The sequence below is a fragment of the Mercurialis annua genome, linkage group LG1-X, assembly GCF_937616625.2.
Source record: "Mercurialis annua linkage group LG1-X, ddMerAnnu1.2, whole genome shotgun sequence".
NCBI lineage: Eukaryota > Viridiplantae > Streptophyta > Magnoliopsida > Malpighiales > Euphorbiaceae > Mercurialis > Mercurialis annua.
In genome coordinates, this window is record NC_065570.1 from 52,413,294 (window position 1) to 52,439,831 (window position 26,538).

Here is a 26,538-nt window from a genome sequence, read left to right on the forward strand (position 1 = left end):
TTGAGAAATTATTAATATTATACTAAAATTCTTATTATTATTTTATTAAATTAAAATTGCTAAAATTAAAGACAATGTACATATTTGAATCTTTGTATTTTTTTTTATTAAGTCTCTAAACTTTTATTTGTCACTATTGAATTTCTATACTTTTACTTGTATCGACATTAGATTCTTCCGTCACGGAAATAAAGTGTGTTTACTCCACACGCTGTTAGTGTGATTGGAATAAAAAAAAATAGTTGCTTTTTATATTTTTTTTTCATGTTGCCCTTACACTTTTATTTTTGTCGAAAGTAATCTTTTCAATCAAATTTTTTGTCTTACTTGACGACCTTAACACATTTTGTGATATATATATATATTGAAGCGGAGAAGATCCAATTCAAAAAATGTAGTAACATATAAATTCAAATATGTGTTTTGTCAAAATTAAAAGTTGTAGTTACATTATAAGAAATTAGTTTTTTTTAATCATTAAACCTTATTATTATTTTGGACGAGACGCTAAAACTCAAACTCAAGATCATGTACAGTCTACACTACAGACACCACATGCAGCGGCTTCCTTGTTAGAATAAGGTCTAATAATAGGTTATCCTGCAAGTTCAATATGACAAAATCAAGAGTATGGAACTTCGAATTGATAAAAGGGCGAAATTCATATTGGAGTTTTAAATTTTCACCTTTTCTATGATCCGATTCAATTTTTTTTTCTCCATTTACTTAAGTCACTGCTATTCTAATGAAGAAATTACGCTTCATACGGTTGTTTTTTTTTACTTTTTACTGTTGTTAAACTACCTTTTTTGAACATTTCTTTTTTGTAAAAATATGTCATCTACAAATAATCTACCAATATATACAAAATAAAAAAATTAGAGCATATTTTGCAAACATTTAACTGAAAATAGATATTTTTGTAAGAAGCCCATTTCTAATTTGTTACATGAATTCCTGACAAATGTAAGTTAGGATATATTCATATGCATTATAAATATTTATATGCTAAATTATAAAATCAAACTATCAAAGTTAACTTTTCATTAGTCAGAAGTTATAAATAATAAAATTAAAAATTTATTAGAAAATCAATTAACTAAAATTGAAGTCGAAGAATTCAATTTCAAACAAAAATAAAAAATCATGGGTATGCCCAGAAAACCAGTAAAGTTTCTATATTGTTATGCATGAATAGGTATCCACTAGGAATTTAGAGAGGGTGATGATCTTTTATTTCTTATATAATATAAAGTGCTAAAGGGTATATATGTATGGACAAACTTGTAGCCTCCCCATACATGAAAATTTAATTCCTATTGAGAAACTTCAACAAAAGAAATGCACAACTTGGGTATAGAAAGCAACGGTTTTTAGTTATGCACATGGCCACCTATAAAGAAAGCCTATATGGGTCTTCAAGAAAATAGAAGTTAGAAACCCCCCAAAACTATATTTTTGGAAGAAAGCACCCGTGAATTTTTTTCGCCTTCAAATCGGCCAACAATGCAAAAATAAAAATTTCTACCAGAAACAGGTATATATATATATAAACTCCTTTATAATAATAAATAAAATATAGTTAAGACTAATATATGAGCTTTTATAATTTCAAACAAGAAAAATAAATGAATTAAAATTAAATTTATAAAAATCTAAGATTTTTATGATTCAGCGATACATCGGTTCTTGTAATATCTTCGATTCAAGATGATCGAACTATACTTTTTATTTTTGAAAGGAACCAAAGAAAATTGGCCTATGAAATCGGTCCGTCTAGTTCAATTCTTAAAACTATATAGGAAGATGCCAATATGTGCTTTAACATTGTCTAGAAGAGGAATCGTGGGCTTTCACTAAACTTGGCTGTGGTAATATGTTATTCCAGTGAATATGAATGGTGCCGTGTAAGGGGTACAGGTGGAGATATATAGGTGGTGATGGTAATGGCATCATTGGCATAAAAATAATACAATAAAGGTTTCTTCCGCCTTACTTTTAAACTTGATACAATAGATCAAATCAAGCTTATATCTTCAAAAAAAATTAACAAAATGAACTTAACATTTTAGCTTATTTTATATCTTAATATGAGATGTCAATGAGTGGACCATTTATATGTAAATAGAAACAACAGTAATGCTATATAACCCTTTTTCAACCCATGTTTTTTAAAAGTTGTTGTTTCGAAATACACTTTTAGAGGGGAATTAGACGAATTAAATGCTGCCACATAAAGAGGAACAATGAAGGTGGTACAAAATGGTGGATTAAATAGCATTTTCCTTAAAACAAATGTGATAACTAATTATTAGACAATTTAAAATTATAAAGACAAAATGAAAACGTTTTTTCTAAACCGTGAGTATAGCCTTAATTGAGATTTTATGCTAAATCTATATGATAAAATAAACCTTTATTGAAAAATAATTAATATCCACAATTTGCTTCTTTTTTTTCCTTTTCAAATACGGTGGTTGCCTTCATAAACTTTGGCAATTTGGGATTTAGATCAATTTTAAAAGTGTATTTAGAGTCTCTAACCACTCTTCGTTTGTGGATAGGTTAATGTTTGGAAGAAGAGAAAACGGTTGGAAAGGAAAGAAAAAGAAGAAACATACTAGTACTAATTATCATCAAAAGGGGAAAAATCTATATAAAGTAGAGAGAAGAATTAAAGTGTGCAAGAGTCAAATACACTAGCCACTACTTTTTATTTTTAGTTTGAATGAAAGAAAAAGAAAGTTCTACTAGAACAAAATCTCAAAGAGATTTCATTTTAAAATTGACTTCAACTTTACAACCTCTTTCTTGACTCAAAATCAAATAAGCATGAAGGGAGGTGACAAGCTTTTTTGTCAAATTTCAAATTTCAAATGCATAATTAGAGGGTAAGCACATGGGGCTAATCCCAACAATCTTAATCAACAATTTACTAATCCACCAATCAAGGAGAAATTGCCTTTTTGGACCCCACGCCAAATTCTCAATTACAACCTCGCCTCCATAGAAAATTAGTAAAATTCTCCATGGAGTAACACAAAAGCTGTCGCTAGGTCTTGATTCTTGATTTATTTATCACAATAAAGATGTAAGTTATGGTCAACATTTTTATCATCTTGGTTCGAGAAATTGAAAGTTGAACTATGATCATCAAAAGCACATGAATTTCCAAAGATCTAAATACCAAAACTGAAAGCAAATAGCATTCCTAAATTAAGCAATAAACAAGATTAACTGAATTTCGGTCCGACCAACCGAAAACAGAAGGAAAATGGAGATTATAGAGAAAGAAGATGAACAAATGAGAGTGAATTCTGGAAATCAATACAAGTGAAAATGTTGATGATTATACTATCAAATTAAGAAAAAATGAAACAAAAGTATGATATAAAAGAAGAGATAATAATAATAAAATAAAATAAAAAAGCCCGAAACCAGCAGCCGGAACTGAAGTAGCTCCGATTCCCATCACTGTACATTACTGCAAATCTAAACACTTTGTCTGCCATTTTCTTATTATTGTTTTTACTAAGACTCATAACAATCGAATAAATATGGAGAGAAAACTTTCTCCTCTTACCTCTCATTCATAATCCTTGTGTACCCTCTTGCTAATAATGTGAATGATAATGCTCTTATGTTTTGGTGGACTAAAAACTGCACAGATGACACACCCTATGCAAATTTTCTCTTTATTCTTTTCTCAATGAGCCATGAGTATAGCCCAAAGACAAAAGACAACAATAATAACAATGCACGATCATAAATTCTGTATTTTTTTTGGGGTTTTGATTTAAGGTTAGAGGGGAAAATTCTCAAAAGAATCAATAGTAGAAGGGAGGTGGTGGAGGTGATGCGTATGATATTCCTGGTATTGGTGGCAATGGCCCTTCGTACACTGGAGCTGGAGGCGGCGGTGATGGAGACGGAGGTGGGGGTGAGTAGTAATGTACTGCTGGAGGTGGTGGAGATGCGTAAATCACGGGTGGCGGCGGCGGTGATGGAGATGGTGGTGGCTTGTGATGTACTGGTGGAGGTGGTGATGGTGATGGTGATGGAGGAGGTGGTGAATATTCTACACAGGGAGGTGGAGGAGGGGGAGGTTCTATACAAGGAGGCGGAGATGGTGGTGGTGGTGAGTAGGTTGGTGGTGGGGGTGGAGAATAGACAGGAGTAGGTGGTGGGGGTGGTGATAAGTAGGGATAGATAGGAGGTGGTGGGGAATGTGGTGGGGGAGGAGGTGAATGTGGTGGAGGTGGTGAATGAGGTGGCGACGGTGGTGGGGGAGAGCTGTAGTAGTAAGGGGTTGGCGGTGGGGGAGAGAATAATGGCGGTGGAGGTGGGGATGGTGAGGGTGGAGGGGGTGGTGGGGGACGTATACATGGAGGCAGTGGAGATGGAGGTGGAGGGGGAGGTGAGTATACGGGCGGTGGGGGTGAGGGTGGGGGAGGAGATGGAGGAGGTGGGGAAGGTGGTGGAGGTGGAGGTGAGTACACTGGTGGTGGGGGCGGAGGTGAATACACTGGTGGTGGGGGCGGAGGTGAATACACTGGTGGTGGGGGGGGAGGCGGTGAAGGTGGGGGTGGAGAGGGAGGTGGAGGCGGAGGTGAGTAAACTGGTGGTGGAGGGGGAGGGGGAGGTGGAGGTGGAGGAGGGGGAGGAGGTGGTGAATACACAGGGGGTGGAGGAGAAGGAGGTGGCGGAGGTGGAGAGTACACTGGAGGAGGTGGAGGTGGAGAGTTTACTGGAGGAGGTGGAGGTGGAGAGTAAACTGGTGGAGGCAAGGAAACCGGTGGAGGCGAAGGCACTGGCATTGGCGGCGAAGGTGGAGGAGGAGCCGGCAAAGTAGGAACAAATGGCTTACATCTAAATGTACTACAATCCACAGGCTTAAACGCCCTACATTGCGCCGGCGATCTCTGAGACGGCCTGCCAGCCAAGCAATTCTTCGAATCATCAAAATCTCCCAAACTCAAACATGCCGGTGGCTCTCCACTGAAGAAGTTATAAGAATAAGTAAAGTTATCCAAATTCGGCAGCTGACAAATACTCGCCGGAATACTTCCAGACAGCATATTATGAGCCACATTGAGCTGTTCAAGGCTCACCATACCCCCAACTGTATCCGGCAACGGACCCATCAACTGATTGAAGCTCACATCGAACACAGTCAAATTCTTAAGCATACCAATCTCCGGCGGCAAGCAAGACTTGAGCTTATTATTCATCAGAATAATCTCATTCAGATTAGACATATTACCCAAACTCGAAGGGACACAGCCATGGAATCTGTTGTTAGCCAGAACAATTACCGACACCGGAGAATTGCCAAAATTATCAGGAATATCGAACACGAACCTGTTATGATTTATAAAGATGGCATCCAAATCTTTGTCGAATAACTCACTCGGTACAGTCCCTTCAAACTCATTGAATCTCAGATCCAAGAATTTAAGCACCGGTAGCCTGAGTACAACTCGCGGGAACTTTCCGGCGAACCGATTGTTGCTAATATCCAACTCAAACATCAGCTTCCAGTTCTTGACCTTAAACGGCACCGTACCACAAAACCTGTTTGAATTTATGTGAAACAATGCAAGATCCGTAAGCAACCCAAGTTCTTCCGGCAAGTAACCGGCAATATCGCCGTGGTTCAAGTCAATGCCGGCGACGGTTCTTTCAGTCTTGTTATCAAGAGCTGGAGCACAGAAAATACCTTCATAGTCGCAAACACTAGATCCGACCCAATTACCAGTGAGATTAAACGGGTCGGATAGAATGGCTTGCTTCCAAGACTGTAATGCAATATAAGCATTTCTAAGTCTTGGATTTTCAAAAACAAGAGACGGGTCTACAGTGACCCGCTCTCCTCTGTCGCCGAACTCATCTCTGTAGTAAAGAAGCTGCCGCTTCTTGATATATAAAGCTTCCGCGTCAGTTAAACCACCGTGGGTGGAGGCGATAGTAGCTGAACAAGAAAGGGAAAGGCAAAAGATTGTGCTGATAATGAGAAGAAAAGGAGAGAATCTGGTCACTGCTGCTCCGGCGGCGGCGGCGGTAGTGGTGGTGGTTTTCCTCATCTCAAATGAGACATTAGCAAAATGACAATATTCCTAAAATGCCCTTTTGTTTATGTGATTATTTCTGTTCAGGCAAAGAAAATGCAGGTTATTAGAGGAAATGCAGAGATCTGAGAAAAATGTAGAGAGAGAAAGGGGGGAGTGGGTTTTTGAGGAGAGAGATAGGGAGGGTTTTTTCTAGGGATTTTAGAGATGTGTGTGAAGAGAAATAATGCAGAGAAAATAAAGACAGCTAAATCACAGCTCAATGCCCACCAGATTCTCTCTCTTTAATATTTCTATTTCTTTTTTCTTTTTTTAAAAAATCCTCTTTCATTATATATTTTCCACTTCTGTTTATATGCAGTCCCCTGAACAACTGTTAAAAGTACCAACTCATGTTTGTATAAATGGCAGAAAATTAATTATTTAATTTAAAATTTGAACTGTTTTGATTTAAATGAAATTTTATGTTCAAACCGAATTCTTATATATAACTGTTTAAAATTTAACAATAAAACTTTATTTCCTACAAAAAAATTAAAAAATTAAAAATGCTCTCTTACACTTGAAATCTATGTAATTAAACCCTGAAGCAAAAAAGAATAATTAATATTATGTTTGTCTTTATACTCACACTAACTATGTTTTCAAATTTATTTTCTGGATTCTGGTGATATAGTCATGTTAAGTGTCTAAGACTTGCGAAATAATATAAAAAAACTAAAGCAAACCAAAATGCTAATTATTGTTAATAATTTAAAAATGTCGCGAATAATGCAAAGAGAAGAAGTAAACAATAAATTTAGAGTTGTTAATAAGAATAGTCGGTGGTACCGAATTCCGGCGAGGTTGACCGTAGAAATTGTATTTTAAATAAAAGGGTAAAAAGTAGCCGGTAAATGGGGTGATATCACGAGATGAATGTGAAATTTTGCATGAGGATATGGTAAATACAAATTGGTGGTGGAGTGGGACTCAGTGGTGGTGCCACTGTCCATTGTCAAATCAGACTTTTCACTTGGGAATAAATTGGGGTCACCATTTCGTCGGTTTGTTTTAAACCGAACCAAATTATTCATTATCATATTAGTTAAATTTATTAGTTTTTAACTAATTAACTATTAAAATTTTAAAAATATAAATCCAAACCAACTAAATTAATTCGTTAATTCATTTACACCGATAAATTTATAAAAATAATTAAAAATAAAAATATTGATCAAATTTTAAAGCCTATCATTATAATCAAAAACAAAATAAAAATTGTTAACCTAACCAAATAATTAAGAGATTATTTTTAAAATATCTGATTTTCAAAATTTACTTACATCTTGTTCATTCATCTTTCCATAATTTTCGTCGGTATTTTTTTATAAATATATTTACAAAATATCTTACTATATACAAAAGGTTTAAACTTATTTTAGGCCATTTTATACACACACGGCCGCATTCTCTCTCTCCCTCCTCCCTCCCTCCCTACTTATATTTCCCTCAAAATTCTTTCTTTCTTTTTCTCTTCCGTTTGTTTACTTCTCTCAACTCTTCCGTTCGTCTACTTCCGCCGCACATCGATTTTTTTTATATTGTCGTCGCGCGTCTTCCGGTGGATTTTTTATCGTGGTTTTATAGTGGATGTAGGCTTGCGTCGAACCACGTAATCGACTGTGTCTATTTTATTTCTCTATTTTATCGTATATATTCCCGAATAAATATTCTTTCGCATCAATAATCCTATCAAACTAGTATCAGAGCTTATACTATATTTCTTCATGGATTACTATGGCATCGAAAAAAATTGATATTGAGAAATATGACTGCAGCATGATTTTGACAGGTTAAGATGTGTGCGCTCTTAACACAAAATGGCATGCAGAAAGCACATTATGGAAAGGATAAGTTACCATCCACTATGGAAGAAGAACAAAAGCAAGAGTTAGATGAAAAATCCATAGCTGCAATTCGGTTATGCTTGTCGAATAAGGTTTTGTAAGAAGTCATACATGAGCAGATTTCAACAAATTTATGGAAAAAGCTTGAATTACTTTTCATGACAAAGAGTGTAACGTCTAACAAATATTTTATCGAGAAATTGATTTTCAAACGTTGATTTGTTAAAGCATTTGAAATGTTTTTATCACGCAATTGTGCCCAGACATATCATGAACATGCATTTTGAATGTCACGAATAGGAAATTGCATTGAGCACTGAGTATGTTCACTAAATAAAATAGAAATTACAAATTGATACATGCATAATAGTACACGCATCACGTGCATAGAAATGATTAGAATTGGATGCAACTCTTTGGAGATGAGAGGTGTCATTATCCTGACGCACAATTATGTAAAATGAATTTTATCGATAAAATGTTTTTGAATAGTTGGACGGCCGAAACGGGAGAGGTGGCCAAAAAATGGTCTCAGTTGTGGGAGTCAGAAAACGGTGTCCGAGTAATTTTTAATAAATTTATGGGTTAAATACAAATTCATACACCAACTTTGACCTAATTTGCAATTACAACATAAACTTTGAAACTTGGCAATGCCATTAACCAACGTTACACTTTTGGCAAATCGATACACCAAACTCAAAAAACACTAACGTGGACATTGTAATAAACCGCCATTTGTCGTTTTATGATTGGTCGGTGTACCAATTTACCAAGAAATGAAAGTTGGTTACCGACATTGCCAAGTTAAAAGTTTATGTTGTAATTGCAAATTAGGTCAAAGTTGGTGTATGAATTTGCATTTAACCCTAAATTTATTTAGGTTTGATTGAGTTATTTTTTAATTAAAATTAAAAATTAAGTTCAAACGAATTAAAGTTTGAGGGTGTAAATATTTTTTTTAAAATATCTAAGAACTTATTCGCACTTTTAACCTAATGTCTACCATGTTGGTATATTTGTGGCATGTCACGTTAGCGCCGTGTAGGCGCCATAAAAGTAAAAGCGTGTGTCTTTTGAGCATTGGACATTATTGGAAAGAAATTTCGCGTTTCATGAAAAATTAGATAGAGTTGAAAATTTTGAAATTTTGTGAAATTTTTTTTAAAGGTTTGTCTTTTTTTAATTATTTGAACAAAAAAATTAGAGAAAAACTATGATACTGTATTACATATGAAATTTGGATAAATTTTATTTGTATTGTTTTATTACTCAATGAACAAGTGTATAAATATTCAAGAGCCACCGTATTCGTATCAGTTGTCATCTGATTAATACACAACTAGCTTTAAAACATTAAAAATTGCACTATAATTAGCCTCATTAAACCCTCGCAAGCTTCATACAAGTTATGAATGCTAAACTGGGCATAATAAATAAATCAGCTAGTTGACATTAAGAAGCAATAGGCAAAAGATGCACAAGACCTTGAAGGACCTTCTGAGATGATAATCGATCTCTGTATGTTTAGTTTTCTCATAAAAAAAATATGGTCATATGCAATGTGTGAATTAGTATTGAATATCGTAACAAAAATAGGATGGCACACATGAAGATCATTAATAAAAAAGGAAAAACAAACATTGCAAGTAACAATATGGGGCAGCATAGTTCTATATTCAAGTTCTAATGAAGAATGCAAAAATGTATGTCATTCTTAAAACTGGGGTGTAACCGAGTCAAGTCGAGTCAAAACACTGCCAAGCTCAAACTCAGCTCGACTCTAAAATCTGAAGCTCGAAACTCGACTCGAACTCGATTGAGTTTCATTTTGGGAGCTCGAGCTCGAACTCGATATTATAATTGAGACTCTAACTCGACTCGACTCGACTTGATTATCTATTTAAATATTTAAAAATTATATTTTAATATTTAAATAATGGTATTATTATAAATATATATATATAAATAAAAAGGGTAAAAAGGTAAATTAACTGAAACTCGATTAGGCTCGCGAGCTCATCGAATCAAGTACTCTCTCCGGTCCGTAATATTTGTCGCATTTGGCTTTGACACAAGAACTAAGAAAACAATTAATATGTCTTAATTTGTAAACACTTTTACTAAATTAACCCTATATTGAAACTTGTTTACATTTATAACTACCATTTTTATTTGTTTATTGTATTCTTTCAATAAATTAATGGGGGAAGATATGGAAAAATAGCAATTAATGCTCTCTTGATATTATAACATGACAAATATTATGGACCAAAAAAATTCTCAAATGCGACAAATATTATGGACCGGAGAAAGTATTTTAGAGCTCGAACTCGACTCGATAATTAATTCGAGTAGCTCGAACTCGAGATCGACTCGATATGAGTCGAGTCAATTTTAAGTATTTTTCGAGTAAATCCCAAGTAGCTCGCGAGTTAACTAGACTTGGTTACACCCCTTATGATATCTCAGTGATATTTCAATTTTAATTATTTGATTAAAATTTTATTGGGCGGGTGAGTTAATAATTTGTTTTTTATTAACCTCTTTTTTGCCAAAGATAGACCTATTCTACTTATTAGCGGGGGTTAGCGGGAGTTAATTGTGATTATATACAATTCCTTTTAAATCAGCCCACTGGCTGCTGAGACCTGAGTCGAACCCAGAACCTCAAAAGGATGTCTTGAGAGCTTTGCCAACCAGGCCAAAGCTCCCAGACTTTTTTATTCACCTCTTCAATGTCAAATTGTCAATATTTAAATAACGGCTCTGCTAATATTATTTTTAAAAACTTTTCTCAAGCCATCTAAATTGAATATAATTTATAATATTGTATCTTTATACATGAGTTAACATAAAAAAATAACAAATATGTAACAATATCTCAAAATTTCATAAAAATATTCTATCAAAGTCAAGATTATTCTTTCACTATTTTATAAATATTCATTATGATTAATTGATTTACAAATATATTTATTCTAATTATAAAAGTCACCAAAATTAGTTTTACAAATTTTATAGAATTTCAAGTACAGAATAAAATAAATAAATAGATGATAAATCAAATATAAAAAAATTATATACAATTTTTTTAATTTAAATAGTAATAATTTAAAATTAAATAGAATTAAAAAAAATTCCTTTGATTTTAATAAAAGAAATTTCCTTTATAACAGAAAAATCACATGCAAAAAAGAAAAATAAAAATAAAAATTGTAGAAGAGGCATCAATAAAATAGACAAGCATGTTAGAGCATCTCCAATGCAATGCTAAAATGAAATGTTAATGCCATAATTTAGCATTTAATCTTAAAATGCATCTCAAATGCATTGCTATAGTTTGTGCTAAATTTAGCATATGCTATATCACGTGCTAAATTTAGCACAGACTATAGCATATGCTAAAATTCAACAACCAATAACAATTCACTATTAATTACAATTTTACCATGGTCATTTTTTGCATTTATTATTTTAACCTACTTTTTTTTATTTTATTTTACTTTTTTCATTTTAAATTTTGTGCTTCTATTTAATTTTACAACATCGATTTGATTTTTTAATAGTAGACCATATATCAATATAATAAAAAAATTAAATAATTTCTTTTTATATAATTCATCGATTCTTTTAATTATATCTTTTGAAAAGCTCATTATTAAATTAAAAAAAATATTACATAAATTTTAGCTAAAATATTTAATTAAAATAATTATTAAATAATTAGTAATTAATAAAATTAAGAGATAATTATCTTAATAAATAATTATAATATTTTTTTTTAACTTTGTGAATTGGAGTAAAATTTGAAATGCTATTCTATTAATAGCATTTTATCACTTTTTCATGCTAAATTTAGCATAAAAAGTAGCATTTCATTGAGATGCTCTTAGTAGTCTATTTCATTTGAGGATAAGCAGAAATAAATTAATTATATAAAATTGATTGGCTGAATACATAGTTTGACCCCTGAACTTGTACCCTTTTACCCATCAAACCCCTAAACATAACGTCTCTCCTATCGAACCTCTGAACTTGTCAAATAATCCGATTTGACCCCTGAACTTGATAAAAACGTAAACATTGAACCCCTCCGTACACAATTTCTTCTAGAATGTTTCAAGTGACAGGTGGCACGGAGGGGTTCAATATTTACGTATTTATCAAGTTTAGGGGTTAAATCGGATTATTTAACAAGTTCAGAGGTTCGATAGGTGAGACGTTAAGTTTAGAGGTTAGATGGGTAAAAGGGTACAAGTTCAGGGGTCAAACTATGTATTAAGCCTTGATTGATGGCTATGATACATAATTACCTAATTAAAAAAGGGAAAAGGGTCAAATAAACCCTTAAGGTTTATCATTTAGATCAATTGAGCCCTCAACGTCAAGAAAGGGTCAAAAAAAACCCCAACGTTTCAAAATTTTGACAACGAAGCCCTCTGCTCTAACACCGTTACTACATGGTTGTTTGTTACTGTTGCCAATAAATGACATGGAAGAGCCTTTGTGACTTGGCAATGGGTAATACAACAAACCCAATTAATAAACTTCATTCAAACCTCAATCCCTAAATTCATCCCCAAATCTCTTGGCAAAACAAATCTTCAAATGCCTATGATACTGTATTACATATGAAATTTGGATAAATTTTGTTTGTATTGTTTTATTACTCAATGAACAAGTGTATAAATATTCAAGAGCCACCGTATTCGTATCAGTTGTCATCTGATTAATACACAACTAGCTTTAAAACATTAAAAATTGCACTATAATTAGCCTCATTAAACCCTCGCAAGCTTCATACAAGTTATGAATGCTAAACTGGGCATAATAAATAAATCAGCTAGTTGACATTAAGAAGCAATAGGCAAAAGATGCACAAGACCTTGAAGGACCTTCTGAGATTGGGGGCTTTTATGACCCTTTCTTGACATTGAGGGCTCAATTGATCTAAATGGAAAACCTTAAGGGCTTATTTGACCCTTTTCCCATTAAAAAACATTAATTTTAGGAAAGTGCTCTGTTATTTAAGTTTAGAGCAATAGGAGTGAGAGAGAGAGGGTAAAAGTGGGTCCCGCAGCATCTAAAGCGTCCGATCAGAAAAGAAGCCATAATCAATCATCATCATCAAAGCTAATTGTTTCTGTGGGACCACGCGTCACGTTCTACACGGCTGGATCTTCGGCGTTTAACGAAAGGGTCCCACTCTTTGGTGTAGTGCACCGCGTTCTTGTGTGCGTCAACGTTCTAATTCTTTTGTTTTGGACAGAAATGCCCCTCCTCCGGAATAATAAAGCTCAGTTCTGACTGTAATTATACGTTTGTCTTCTACCTTTAAACGCGTTTTCACTTTCCTTATTAACTTCTAATGCCCAAAAAAATTCCAAATAAAGTAATGTGTTCTGTTAGGAATGATGTCAACCTGTATTGACATTTTCATAATTCAAATTCGGTAACGGTAATGATTTGATGATTATATGAATCCCATAATTGTTTTTTATAAATTGGTATATATTTATATATATAAAATTTAAACATTTAAAATATTTAAATAAATTGAAATGTCTTTTTTCTCTTACAAATCTAAAATAATTATGGTCAAATGACATATTTTATTTGTATTTATTTTTGAATATATCATATGTAGATGGCTTTTTTTATACAAAATAAATATTGCTTTGTCAGTTTATCACTGTTGAATAAATTATTATCGTTTTAATTTAATGACTAAATTGATAAAATTAATAAAAAAAAGTATATTTTTTTATAATAAACTCTTATAAAAATGAAATATTTTTTTAGTAAATAGAGTTTAAATAAAGAGTGTTTATCCCACACAACGGATGTGACACGTCATTTTACAACAAACCAATAAGACTATTATTTATTATTTATTTTTTTATCATTAAACATTTGCATATACCTAACGCCTCATTGGTTTGTTGCATGGATGACGTGGCACAACCGTTACGTTGTACAATCATTCTTAAATTAAACAAGAAAAACAAAACAAAAGCTGAGTTAAATTGCCGTTCGTCAACTTTCCTTCATCAACTTGAATTAATTTTAGTAATGTTTTTTTATTTCAAATAAAGAATGTTTGCTTGTTTTGTTGTATAAAACCCAAAGGAACAAAAGATGGTAATGGATAATGCGGCTGGAGCGTGTGGGGCCCGTAAGCCACGTATTGGAAGACAAAATGCCAGCCGGCAATGCCAGCTGTACAGCTCAATATCCTACGTGTCAATAAGGAGAGATAGCAAAGTGTCATTATCGATTCTGCTGATGCAGCTGTTATGCCTCTTGGCGCCAATTGCTAAAATAAGACTCCATTTTAGGTTCTTTCTTTGACTTGGCAACTTTGCAGTTGGTTCATAATTTGGAACCTTATCAAAAATATAGTACTATGTACAGTTTTAATTTTAATTTTAATTTAATAAGTAATTAGTTTAATCAATGATTGAGATTTTGAGAACCTATTTGGAAATTATTATTTTTTATTTATAAAAACTACCATTTGCCACTTGTTTAGTTGTCTTTGGTTTGATTTTCTATTTTTTTTAATTTTTTTCTAACTATTATTTTATGGTTTGGTTGAACCTATAATGTCAGCAGCCAAGTACGTATGTAAGATACCGTGCCTTTGTATGGCCATGAAATTTGATTCTCAAATTGTCAATTTGATTGGACTATTGCCATCAATATTTTTGTGGAAGATTAGAATAATACTTTATTTTTTAAAATAATTTAATTTTCTATTTCAATAAAAAAAAATAGAGAAAATACCTCATCATTTTAATGGTTTTATTTTTTTACTCTAAAACATGTTTATATTATAATTATACCCATTTTTCTTTAATTTTTTACTCTAATTATATTTTTTTTACTCTTATCAACAGCTGTCATATTTTTATGTCTCTCTCTTTCCCTCTCTCTCTCTCTCCTCCCCTTCTTTTTCTTCTTCTTCTTCTCTGTTTTCTTTTTTATTCGTCAATTTTCTTCTTCTTCTTTATTTCTTCTTTTCTTCTCCATTTTCTTTCTTTCTTTTTCGTTCTTTCATCGCTCCGCCGCTGTTTCTCCATCGCTGCATTGTTCTTTCATATTTTATTTTAGCAAACTTTTTTTTAATTCATGATGATTATTGCGATTTTTATAACATTCAGATCTAAATAAATTACTCTTGATTTGTTTTTCAATTTTAGATCTAAAAATTTGCATGAAAAACGATGTTATGATGAAAAAACAATTTTCTGCACAAAAACGATTTTCTGCAAAAAACAGCATCTGATTATCATATGATTATCATAACACTGCAGAAAAAATGATTTTTTATAAAAAAAAAAAAAACAGTCTCTGATTATCATATGAGTATCACTGTATTATCATGTTATTATCATAACACTGTATAAAGAAAGATTTTCTACAAAAAAATTGATTATCATGTTGTTATCACTGTATTATTATGTTGTTATCATAATATAATCATATGATACTGAGATGATAATGTATTATTGTACCTAAATAATAATGTTATGGCAACGACATAATAATAAAATTATGATAACAGTATGATAATATGATACCTATATGAAAAAAATTACATAAAAATTACGATAACGAGATGATAATGTGAAGAAAATAGTATGATAATGAAGTATAATAAGGTCATATTAGCATACTATTATCTTCACCTTATCATTTTAATTTTTGTAATTGTTTTTTTTCATACATGTATCATATAATCATACTATAATTTTCACAATATCATCTTATCATAATTTTTTTGTAATTTTTTTTTCATATAGGTATCATATTATCTCTACATTATCATCTCATTATCATAATATTTCTGTAATTTTTTTTCATGCAGGTATCATATTATCATAATTTTATTGTTTTATTATCATCTGATTATCATACTGGTGTCATAAATCTTTTTGTAATTCTATTTTCACGTACGTTATCATCCAGTTATCATAACCTTATCATAATTCATTATCATCTAATTATCATACTCCAGTGTTATGATAACGACATGATAACACTATTTTATCATACATTATTATAGATATTATCATATATGTACCATAAATATTATCATCTCGTTATCATATGATAAAACATTATCATATGACACTATTTATGTAAAAAAAATTCCATGTAAGTATCATATTATCATACTGTTATAAGCTTATCATTTATATTATCATAAAAACATTATCATACTATTATCATTATCGTACATTTGTATTATCATAACCTTATCATAATCATATAATTAATGTTATGCGACATGATAATAACATGATAATCGGACGCTGTTTTTTAATAAAAAAATTGATTTTTTCTGCATTTTATGATACTTGCATGATAATGCAGTGATGATACTCATATGATAATCAGAAACAGTTTTTTTTTCAGAAAATTATTTTTTGTGTATAAAAACGTTTTTAATGCAGATTTTTAAATCTAAAATTGAGAAAATTCAAGAGTAATTTATTTAGATTTGAAAGTTAAACAAATCGTATTAATCACCACGAGTCGAGAAAAAAACGCTCAAATTGAATATAAAAAACGTCTGAGCAGCGGCGGAATGATGGCGGAGCGACTGCGGAATGATGAATTAACGATGAAGAAGAAATAAAAATGAAGAAGGAATGAAGAAGAAGAAAACGAAAAAAATATAACGGAAAAAAAAAACAGGGAAGGAGAACAAAAGAAATGGAGAAGAGAGAAAAAAAAAAAGAGAAAAAAAGAAAATAAATGACAGTTGTCAAATATGGTTAGAGTAAAATAATAATAAAAAGTAGGTATAATTATAATATAAATAAGTGTTAGAGTAAAAAAATAAAAATATTAAAATAGTGAGGTATTTTTTCTATCTTTTTCTTGTTGAGATAGGAAATCATATTATTTTCAAAAAGAGAGTATTTTTCCTAATTTTCTCTATTTTTGTTTCCCCAATATTGCCATCAATATATAATTGATAGAAATATATAGAAATTTTTACATAACAATATGATAAAGTATACTAAGACAAAGGAAAATTCTTACCTAGTCAAATATCCCAACAAATAAAGATTAAGCAAGTAAACAATTTTCCATTCATTTGTTTTTACTGTCTTATTTAATAATTTATAATTTTACTCTTAACTACAAAAAATATCTTCTTAGAAATTTATATATTACGACTGAATTTTTTAATTGCAATTGTGTTCAACATCTTGCATTTCAATTTTCAAATACAATTTTTTATATCTTGTATCAATTACGATTAAATTTTAAAAATGATGTCTAACATCTAAAAAGAGTTACTATGAAAATTTGATTGCAATTGATAAAAACATACAAATATTTAAATTAATTTAAAATTTGGACACAATTATTAAAAAATGGATATAAGTGTAAAAATTAAAATATTTGGCTTAAAAAAATCAAAAGAATTAAAGGGGCCTTGGCCTCCTATGATCTTATAAGAATAATTAATAAATCTTAAGCCATAAATATTAAATTCTAAATTTTACATCTCAAATTCTTAGGCCTAGAAACTGAATAATAAACTCTAAATTTTAAATTATAAACTATAAACTATAAATTCTAACCCTGAACTCAAAAATCTAGACCTTACGCTCTATATTTCAAATTTTAAATAATAAAGTATAATTAATATAAATATATATATATACTGAATACTAATTTTTTTGAATTTAAATTGATATTATATAATAAATTTTTTTGAGTAATAATTTATGATCTAATCAAGTGGTTATGTACTAGTAATTGTTTTTTATTTTTAAATATAATAAATCTGTAAAATGATTCTAAACTATTTAAGTGTTTTTTTTATTAATCTTTACGATATAATTATGTTATAGTGTTTCACTTTAAAATAAAATATTTTTTGAAAATATTTTTGATTTTTTTAATTTATCAACCTCTTTTCACCATAAATAATTAATAAGTATATTATTTAATAATAAAGAATACTATAGTAATTTTCTTATAATCTTTAACAATTATAAAATGTTATAAATTTACAAATTCATTATTTATGTAAACATATTAAATACTATTTGTGTTACAAAAATGTATTGTAAATTTTTAATTGCATTTTTAATTATTATTATTATTTTAATTTACATATTTAATATTTTACTTATATTATATGAAGTAATATAATTATATGATTTTCATTTAATTCTTTAATCTATTAAAAAAATATGTAAATACATATCAAATGTTTGTTTCAAGAATAAATATGTCCATCGTGACATATTTGTGTTAAATATACCCTTAAGTATTTTAAGATGCCCCAGTTGGGTGATTTTAGTGAAACGAATGGTTAACACCGATTGAAAGTGGGAGTATAATTAAACCATTTTTTAAAAAATAAGATTATATTTAGGATAAATTAATCACGAGGAGCTTATATATAATTTGGCATAAATATTATGGGTAAAATTGAATATTTTTTAATTCATATATTAAAGATTAAAATGATAAATATTATGAACTAGAAAGAGTAATTTTTATATGAGAACTTAATTCTTAGAACCATTAACATTCAGTTTATATAATCTCGTAGCCACCGGTCTCACTAATGAATTCGATTACATACTTGTCAGTTTTACTTATCACAATATATATATATATATATATATATATATATATATATATATATATATATATATATATATATATATATATATATATATATATATATTCATCACATATCCAAAGAATAAATAAGTGTAAAATTACGAGAAATCAAGAATAAAACCTACGAAAATTACAGGAAATAATTACCAGAATTGAGGATTAGTGTCTAGTCGGCAGTTCTATAGTGCTACAAAAATTGTCGGCATCATTTTTTTCCCAACGATAGTGAAGATAAAATACAAACAGAATAAGTTAGAGAGCGGGATTAGCCCAATTCACGAAACGGGCTTTCGCTACTTGAGCCAGGTTATGAGCTTTTGTATTAGTTGTTCTACTGATGTGGTAAAAGCTGCTAATGTCGAAGGATTTTGTGAGTTGCCAGATATCTTGACAGATATTCCCATTATCAATTGAGGAAGATATACCAGAATTGATGGAATGGGATACCAGAATGGCATCACCTTCAAATCGAACACTTTTCCAATTATTTTTTAGACTCCAAATCATAGCTTCACGCAGAGCTAGGAATTCCATAATACCTGGGTCCCAAATAATCCTGAAGATGGCTGAGAATTGCCCCATGATTTTATCAGAGCTGTCCTTTGCCACTCCAGCAACAGAACTAAACTTATGCTGGGCGGATGTACCAACATCGTATTGAATAATAATGTGGAACCGAGAGGCATCATCCAAATTGACTTGACTAGGAACATCAATGGGGCAATCCTGAGTGTCTAGGGAAGGAGACGTTTCTTCCATCTTCTCGGAGACTGCTTCAAACTCCTGACTAAAAGAAATAGCTTTATCTACTACTTTCACTACTGATGCCCAGTTATCGTTAAAGATGACTTCATTTCTGGCCTTCCATAAAGCCCAGAGGACGAAACAGAAGATGGCAGTGCTTCTGAGTGAGTTATCCAAAAACGTAAGGTCTTCTGTAATGGAAGTCCAAGTATGACTGAAATGGGACTCCAGAAGCTGTTAAATATTGATACACGGGGTCGCTTTAGCACGAGATTCAAGAATCTCAAATGGGAAGAATTTCTACAAATTTTATTTTGGGCAGTGGCAGGTCCATTGATGTCTATGTGCTTTCATTAAGTTTTGAACTTCATATATCTTCTGTTACCTCCTAAGAATTCTTTTTCCATTAGAGAAGAAAGTTTTTTTCTTTTTTTGTATAGATGCAAAAGTTAGTATCAAATTAATCTGTTTATTAAGTTAATTGATATTTACTTATAAACATCATGGATATATTTACGGATAAACATCATCAAGATATTCTATTTATTCATTTTAATTCAGGTTTGAAGATGACTATGGTTGTAAGTACGAGCCTGAAACGAGCTATACACGTGTTGCTCAGCATTCGGCTCGATAAAATCTCGATTCGTGTTTTTTCGTATTCTAAACAAACTGAGGTCGAATAAACTGCACATAAACATGGTGGTTTTCGACTCGTTTACGTCACAAATAACTTGTATATTAGCTCGTTTATTTACTCTTGAGCGAACTTGTATATGAGCTCGATCTATAATTCGTGAATTGATGTCACGACCCGATTTCCACCTCGAAACTCGAGCCGAGACCGGCGCTAGGGAATGGGAATGGTTGTTCTGAAACCCGTAGCAAGCCTAAAACCTCTATAAATTTGTCGCCTCTTAAATATAAATATATATCGTACATCGCGTACGACCCGTTTTCAGAAAACACCGTTAAAACATTTTTCCGTTTAACGTGGAAAACATATTCTGAAAATATTCATATTGGCGATATCGCGTTTTCAGAAATGCTGGTTGAATAACCCTAGTTATTCTGACCCACGCGCATTTCTGAAAACCGGTGCGGTGGTACAGGGACTTGGCTCACGTGCCTTGCCTCGCAGGCAGCCCTGTTTCAAACCGCGTACCCGAACAATATGTTTAATAAAATATATCGAACACTTTCCTTTTCAAAGCGTTGTATCAAACATATTTAAAAACATGCACAGCAGGCACACAAACGTAAGGCCAGCTAAACTACACACAGTGTCTTTGCAGACCAAAGATACGAAGCTAGGCCCACCCGTAGGGGACACCATAAAACACCATATGCCTATTAAGTAGCCACTTATTAGAGCTAGACAAAGTCAGGTTCCTATCAGAGTATATAGACAGAGGAACCATGACGTGGCCACAGGCATATCAAACATATATACACTATTGCAGCATCTAAGAGTTTAAAGTGTTATTTACATAACAACAGAATAAGCTTCCCTGATGGAAAAGGGTGGAAGCTCGACCAGACCCGGTAGCTAGGTACCTGAAAATGATAAACAACAACGGGGTCAGAAATATAAATATTTCTGAGTGAGTAGATAGGTTTACAATTAAATACCAAAATCGCGTATATACAAAATATCGGTATATAAAAATATTACCAGTCCTCGATCCAAATGAAACCCTAATCCTGATTACGTTATAGTGCTATCATATATATAATGCATATGCACAACTCTTGTTTAATACAGGATGTGCTGTATACATATGTATCACAGCCATCTTGACTCTGTATAGGGTTGCTGGGCCGGAACTTAAATCACTGCCACCTCAGGACTACCCATTAGGTTTAAGCCGCTTTATAAGCATCTGGCTTAAAACCTAATCTCAATATGTATGCTTATAATATTTACCTCTCATCTAGTTCATTAACACCGGTGATCACACAGTCCTATTGTTGCCCAATAGATAGCTCGTTTCAGTGGATCTTCCTTGGCTAAGTTTCATACTTAGTGCGATTTATGATTTAAAAACAATTGAATACTAATATTCAAAAGTAAACAAATGAACTCACAAACACCGCTAGGTCTGGAACTTAATCCTGTGGTTGTGGTCAGACTGCTCGCTAGCTGGTCGGACTAAACACACAAAGCAAACAGGATAAAACACATCAATATATGTTTCCTATAAAATTTCTAGGTCCTTAAACCCAGATCTAGGTCAAACATATAATCATTTAAACACATAGCACTTATGGTCTCTTTTTAAAACCATATTATAAATTCTCGTTTTGAGAAAACATTCTAACTTCTCTCTGGTTAGGTATCACAATACCTAAAGAAAACCATTTATAGTATAGACCTAATTGTCAAAACAATTCTCGGTCATATACTAAATATTTAGCAAAATTGATTGCTAAATCTTTTAAACCGTTTAAACGTTGACTTTAACTCTTTTAAAGTCCATTATAAACGTTTAACTTAACTTTTAAAATCTCCTTTTAAAAGTCTTTAGGTTTATGTTATAAAACCTTTTCACTTTCTTCTAACACAAGTTATTGTTTTAAAATATCTAACTTTGATTTAAAAACATTTATTAAAAATATTTTAGGTTCGGTTGGAAAACACCTCGGGTTATTAGGCGAAAGTACGTCGGAATCGCCCCCGGAAAGTCCTCAAAAGACCGAAGAAAAATCGACCCCCGACTGCTCGTCGGGGCAGCTGTGCGGTCGCACAGCTTGGCTGTGCGGTCGCACAGCATTTCATTGCTGTGCGCCCGCACAGCACATGCTGTGCGGTCGCACAGCTCGCTGTGCTCGCGCACAGCGGGCTGCGTACCCGCACAGCCCCGGAAATGAATTTCCGGGACCCCCCGTCCTACTTAAAACGTCCAAAAACGCTATTCTAACGTCCACAATCACGTATACACAATTCAAAATCAATACGGACGTTTAAAACGATAATTCGATACGGTAACCGTTTATAAACGAGTTTATATTCGAAATAAATCGAAATAAACGTTTAATACGGATATAATACCTCGATTACGTGAGTAATCGTTGAAGAAATTGAGTTAGAATCGAGAAATGGACGAAACGGCGCGAAACCGTTCTTCACTGTCGCCCTAAGCTAGCACCTCAACCTTTTAAACCTAAGAAAATGAGTTTCTGCACTCATTTGATTCATTTGGTAACATATATATAGTATTGGCTAAAGTGCAGTTTAGTACTAGCTCAATCATGCACTTTAAACCAACTTCTAAACTAGTCGTTCGTAGCCTAAACGAAAACGACTTCCAAATTTCGTGAAAATTTTACCAAAAATCAAATAAAATATAACGAGAATAAAAATATTATTTTTATTCCCATCCGACATATATTTTATTCTTAATAAATCATTTTCGATTTATTAAGCCCGCATTAACTGCGCTTGATAAAATTTCTGCTTCCAAATTTTATCAAATTTTCACGATAACCTTTTTAAAATATTTTGCGAATATTGGCACCAAAAATATTCGCTAGGGACTTATGAATTATTCTGCACCCAATTCATAAATCCATATTCTCTCCGTTACCTATATAACTAATCAAATTTAAATTCTAAAAATTTAAATTTGCAATCCTATAGCCATATTAAAAATTTAGGGACACTTGTAAATTAAATTTATCTTTAAATTTAATTTACCTACTCCCGTCTAATAAAATATTAGACACATGGCTATATTTTATTCCTTAAATTTCCAGGTTATTACATTCTCTCCCCCTTATATAAATTCGTCCTCGAATTTACATATACTTACTTTTCACTTATAATCCAAATTTTACTTATACTTATTCTTACTTCATACTTTGGAAAGCATAGCACCATCTTGTCTGGCGTCTTCAATCATATTCCTCTTCCTTACTGTTGTTCTCATCATCTGTTTGAACTTCCGTTCTACAAACAGATTATCCACTTTGTATACTCCTCTTGATCCTATAACTCGTATAGAGTATCTTTTACTCCTTAGCTTAGCGTCTTGCAACCATTCCGAGGACTAATCTCTAGTCTCTTTCTTGCTAAGCGATCCAAGTAGGTTGGTATAAGTTAATACCATTTAACTTACTCCAGGGTTATCATAAAACTAGGTTACCTTTGCTAGTTTCTGATAACTACACTTTTAGTATACCACCTTTGTCGCATATCTTTATTTATTTTATTTTATTTTCTTTCTTTTGTTTTCTTTTCAACCTTAGTTGTTTGTTTATGGCTCATCTTATTATTGAGATGACTTTTAGTATGTTTTATAATTATTGTTTCATAAACTAACCACTCATCTTTTAGTTTCCTTACGGTTCTATACCTTGTATAGAATGTCCTTTATTTACTCCTCAATCTATAGTAACTTCCTGTTACAGATTGGGTAACTGATCTCCTCTCTTTCCAGAGTGTGGTTGTATAGGTGTGGGTGTGGTTATAGTCTAACTATCTTATCGTAAAACACCTTTTAATTTCCTTCACAATCACCGCAAAACTATATTTCCATTACTAGTTATCGGGATATCCAATGTTAATTAAACTTCTTAACTTCTTCTCCATATACATATCTTCCTTGTTCACAGCTAACAGTTTTCATAACTGTGCTATAGCTGTTACTATCATGTTTAATTAACTGACTATCAACTTTAGCTCCACTTTCAAACCATTTTACATTAAAACAAAATGTTCATTAAATATTTTCCACTTTTAGTCGGCCATGCATTATGCATTTCTAACCCGACACTCAAAATACATGTACGCTACATGTATATTCCGTTACCAGTCAGCCTAGACTTCACAGTCATATGGCCTGGTTCTCGGAATTTATCTTCTGAAATTACTGTCTCAACACAGTTTTCAAATTCATTTTGTATACATATATGGAGCTTATGTTGACAATTCCAAGCTAACTAAAGTTTATACTTACTATCGTGATCACTTGCGCTTTTGGCTCACTGCCAAAATTCACGCAAGTTTCACAGCATCACCTCCATCTTCAAGTATCATATACCTCTCCGTTCGACGATCGCAACGGTTAAAACTTAGATAACCGTCCTGGGATTATCCTATCCCAATATCAAACCAATCTAACGGTTCGATTACTAGTTAATGGGGTTTTACTACACTTTATCAGTTTTCAGATAACATCTGAAACTTACTCCTTGAGTTCTTTATTCTCATCTCTTTCTTACTTTGATAACATTTCCATTTATGTTAATCCAAGGTTTATTATACTGTTTAAGTATATTGTTTATTAATTAAATAATTAATAATCATTAATTAATGAATACCTTGTTTGACACGACTTCACAAAGTCTGTCTGTCGTTAACATAATCAACGACTCTCTTTATTCAAATCAGAACTAGTAGTGTAACTACTTGGTTCTGAAAATTATTTTCCTTTTTCATCATCTTTCTTTTAACTATTCGTTATTATTTATTAGTTAAGTGCTGAGGTTTACTCCTCTCAGACTTATGAGTTTTGGTTTATCTAACCACTCGTTTGGATTTAAGAGATATGTCCATTACTGACATCTGCTCTGTCTGTAAGACTAATCTCAGATCCACTTTAATTAAACACATGCGTATGACTTTGTTCACCGACAGTTACTTGAAGTCAAACTAACCGAGTTGTGTTTAATTATATCCTACTCTCTCTTATCTTAATCGCAGTTATCTTCTATTATCTACTCTTGAACTTTTATTTATCATAAAAGTCCATCACTAGACTTACCTCTTAGTCTATCTCAGAGTAAGAATGTAAATTCTCACTTCCTACTCTTCTCAATCCTTAGTAACTTCTGATGTTTCGGAATGAAACATTAGAATCCAGATCTTTATTGTTTATTATGAACAATAAAAAATCACATCTTATCTTCGCTATCTTGTATCCTATCTTGACATTATTACAGAGTTTTCGTTTGAGTATGCTTACATTTTAAAACAAATACAGTTTGTTTTGTAAACAAATTGTTTCTCAACAATTTATTTCACAAAAAATTTGTTTTATAAACAAATGGTTTCTCAAACTAATAATTTCAAACATATGTGCATATACACATATTCACTCACATATACCAGTATATGTGTGTACCAGCTGGATTTTCTTTAAATTTCATCTCTTCAAAACTGTGAATCTAACAATTCACATTTTAAAACTTTTGTACAATTGTGGCTCAGGGTGATGACATCTCTCATCCCCAAAGAGTTGCTATATAATCCACTTTCTCTTTGATATACTAATATACATGATGCATGTCCTAACAAAATCCTTTTGTATAAGTATATGGAATTCAAGTATTCCTTTTTCTATAGTGATTGTTGCAATGTGCATTCATGATGCATCTGAGCACAATAATACATTCTTTTAAAACAAATCTGTATACTCACTCTGTAAGCTTCTTTCAAACTATTTCTTTGTAACATTTCAAGTTTCTTAATCCTAATAATTTGTCCTCACATTAGGATTATTATTGCTTCACATCATTTGGTTGTTTATCAATAGTTATTGATTTCTATTTTAAGGATGCACGTTTCTAGCATCCCTAACTTATCAATTCTCATTTATCATTTACTTTTAATGTTTACTTATATGTGTATTTCTTTTTGTTTAAGGATATAATTTATATCTGTAGTTTATGTTTCCAATTCTATCGTGATATTGAAAATACATAAACATACTAACTTAAACATTAAACACATAACTAAACATTACCTGACGATGATCGCGAAGACGGAAACGCCTCACGAATCATCGGGCCTTTACCTCGCCCTCCGCGGAATTTCAGTTTTCCCTTATCCTTTCCCCCTCGCGGAACAAAGTAGGGGTTGTAGTGCCTCGCGGGTCCAGAGTTTCCTACCCCAGAAAATGTAGCAGTAGGTTCTTCAGGTTTGGTGTAATAGTACGGCTGGAGGGGTATGTCATTCCTCCTCAACTTACTTTCTATCTGCTTCGCACGCCCAGCCAGATATGCTACAGAATCAGACTTTACCGCCATGAGTTCCTCGAACTCAGGCCCTAAACCTTTGACGTACCTACTTGCAACTTCCTCACCATCACGAACTAACTCAGGTACTTCTTCGCATAAACGCATAAACTCAGCAGTATATGCCTCCACATTCAAATCTTCCCTAGTATACTTAT

At 32.0% G+C, this 26,538-nt stretch overlaps 2 protein-coding genes across 2 annotated transcripts; both read right to left on the reverse strand.

The window, feature by feature from the left end:
• Positions 1-3,259: 3,259 nt before the first annotated feature.
• LOC126680316 (leucine-rich repeat extensin-like protein 4) lies at positions 3,260-6,314 on the reverse strand. Its single transcript, XM_050375422.2, has one exon. The coding sequence runs from the start codon at positions 6,081-6,083 to the stop codon at positions 3,828-3,830; it is 2,256 nt and encodes a 751-aa protein (XP_050231379.1). The 5' UTR covers positions 6,084-6,314; the 3' UTR covers positions 3,260-3,827.
• A 12,557-nt stretch (positions 6,315-18,871) lies between these two features.
• Positions 18,872-23,292, reverse strand: LOC126672965 (uncharacterized). Its single transcript, XM_050366911.1, has 2 exons — positions 23,224-23,292; positions 18,872-19,597 (listed from the first exon to the last, which is right to left on the reverse strand). The coding sequence occupies exons 1-2, from the start codon at positions 23,290-23,292 to the stop codon at positions 18,872-18,874; spliced, it is 795 nt and encodes a 264-aa protein (XP_050222868.1).
• Positions 23,293-26,538: the final 3,246 nt, after the last annotated feature.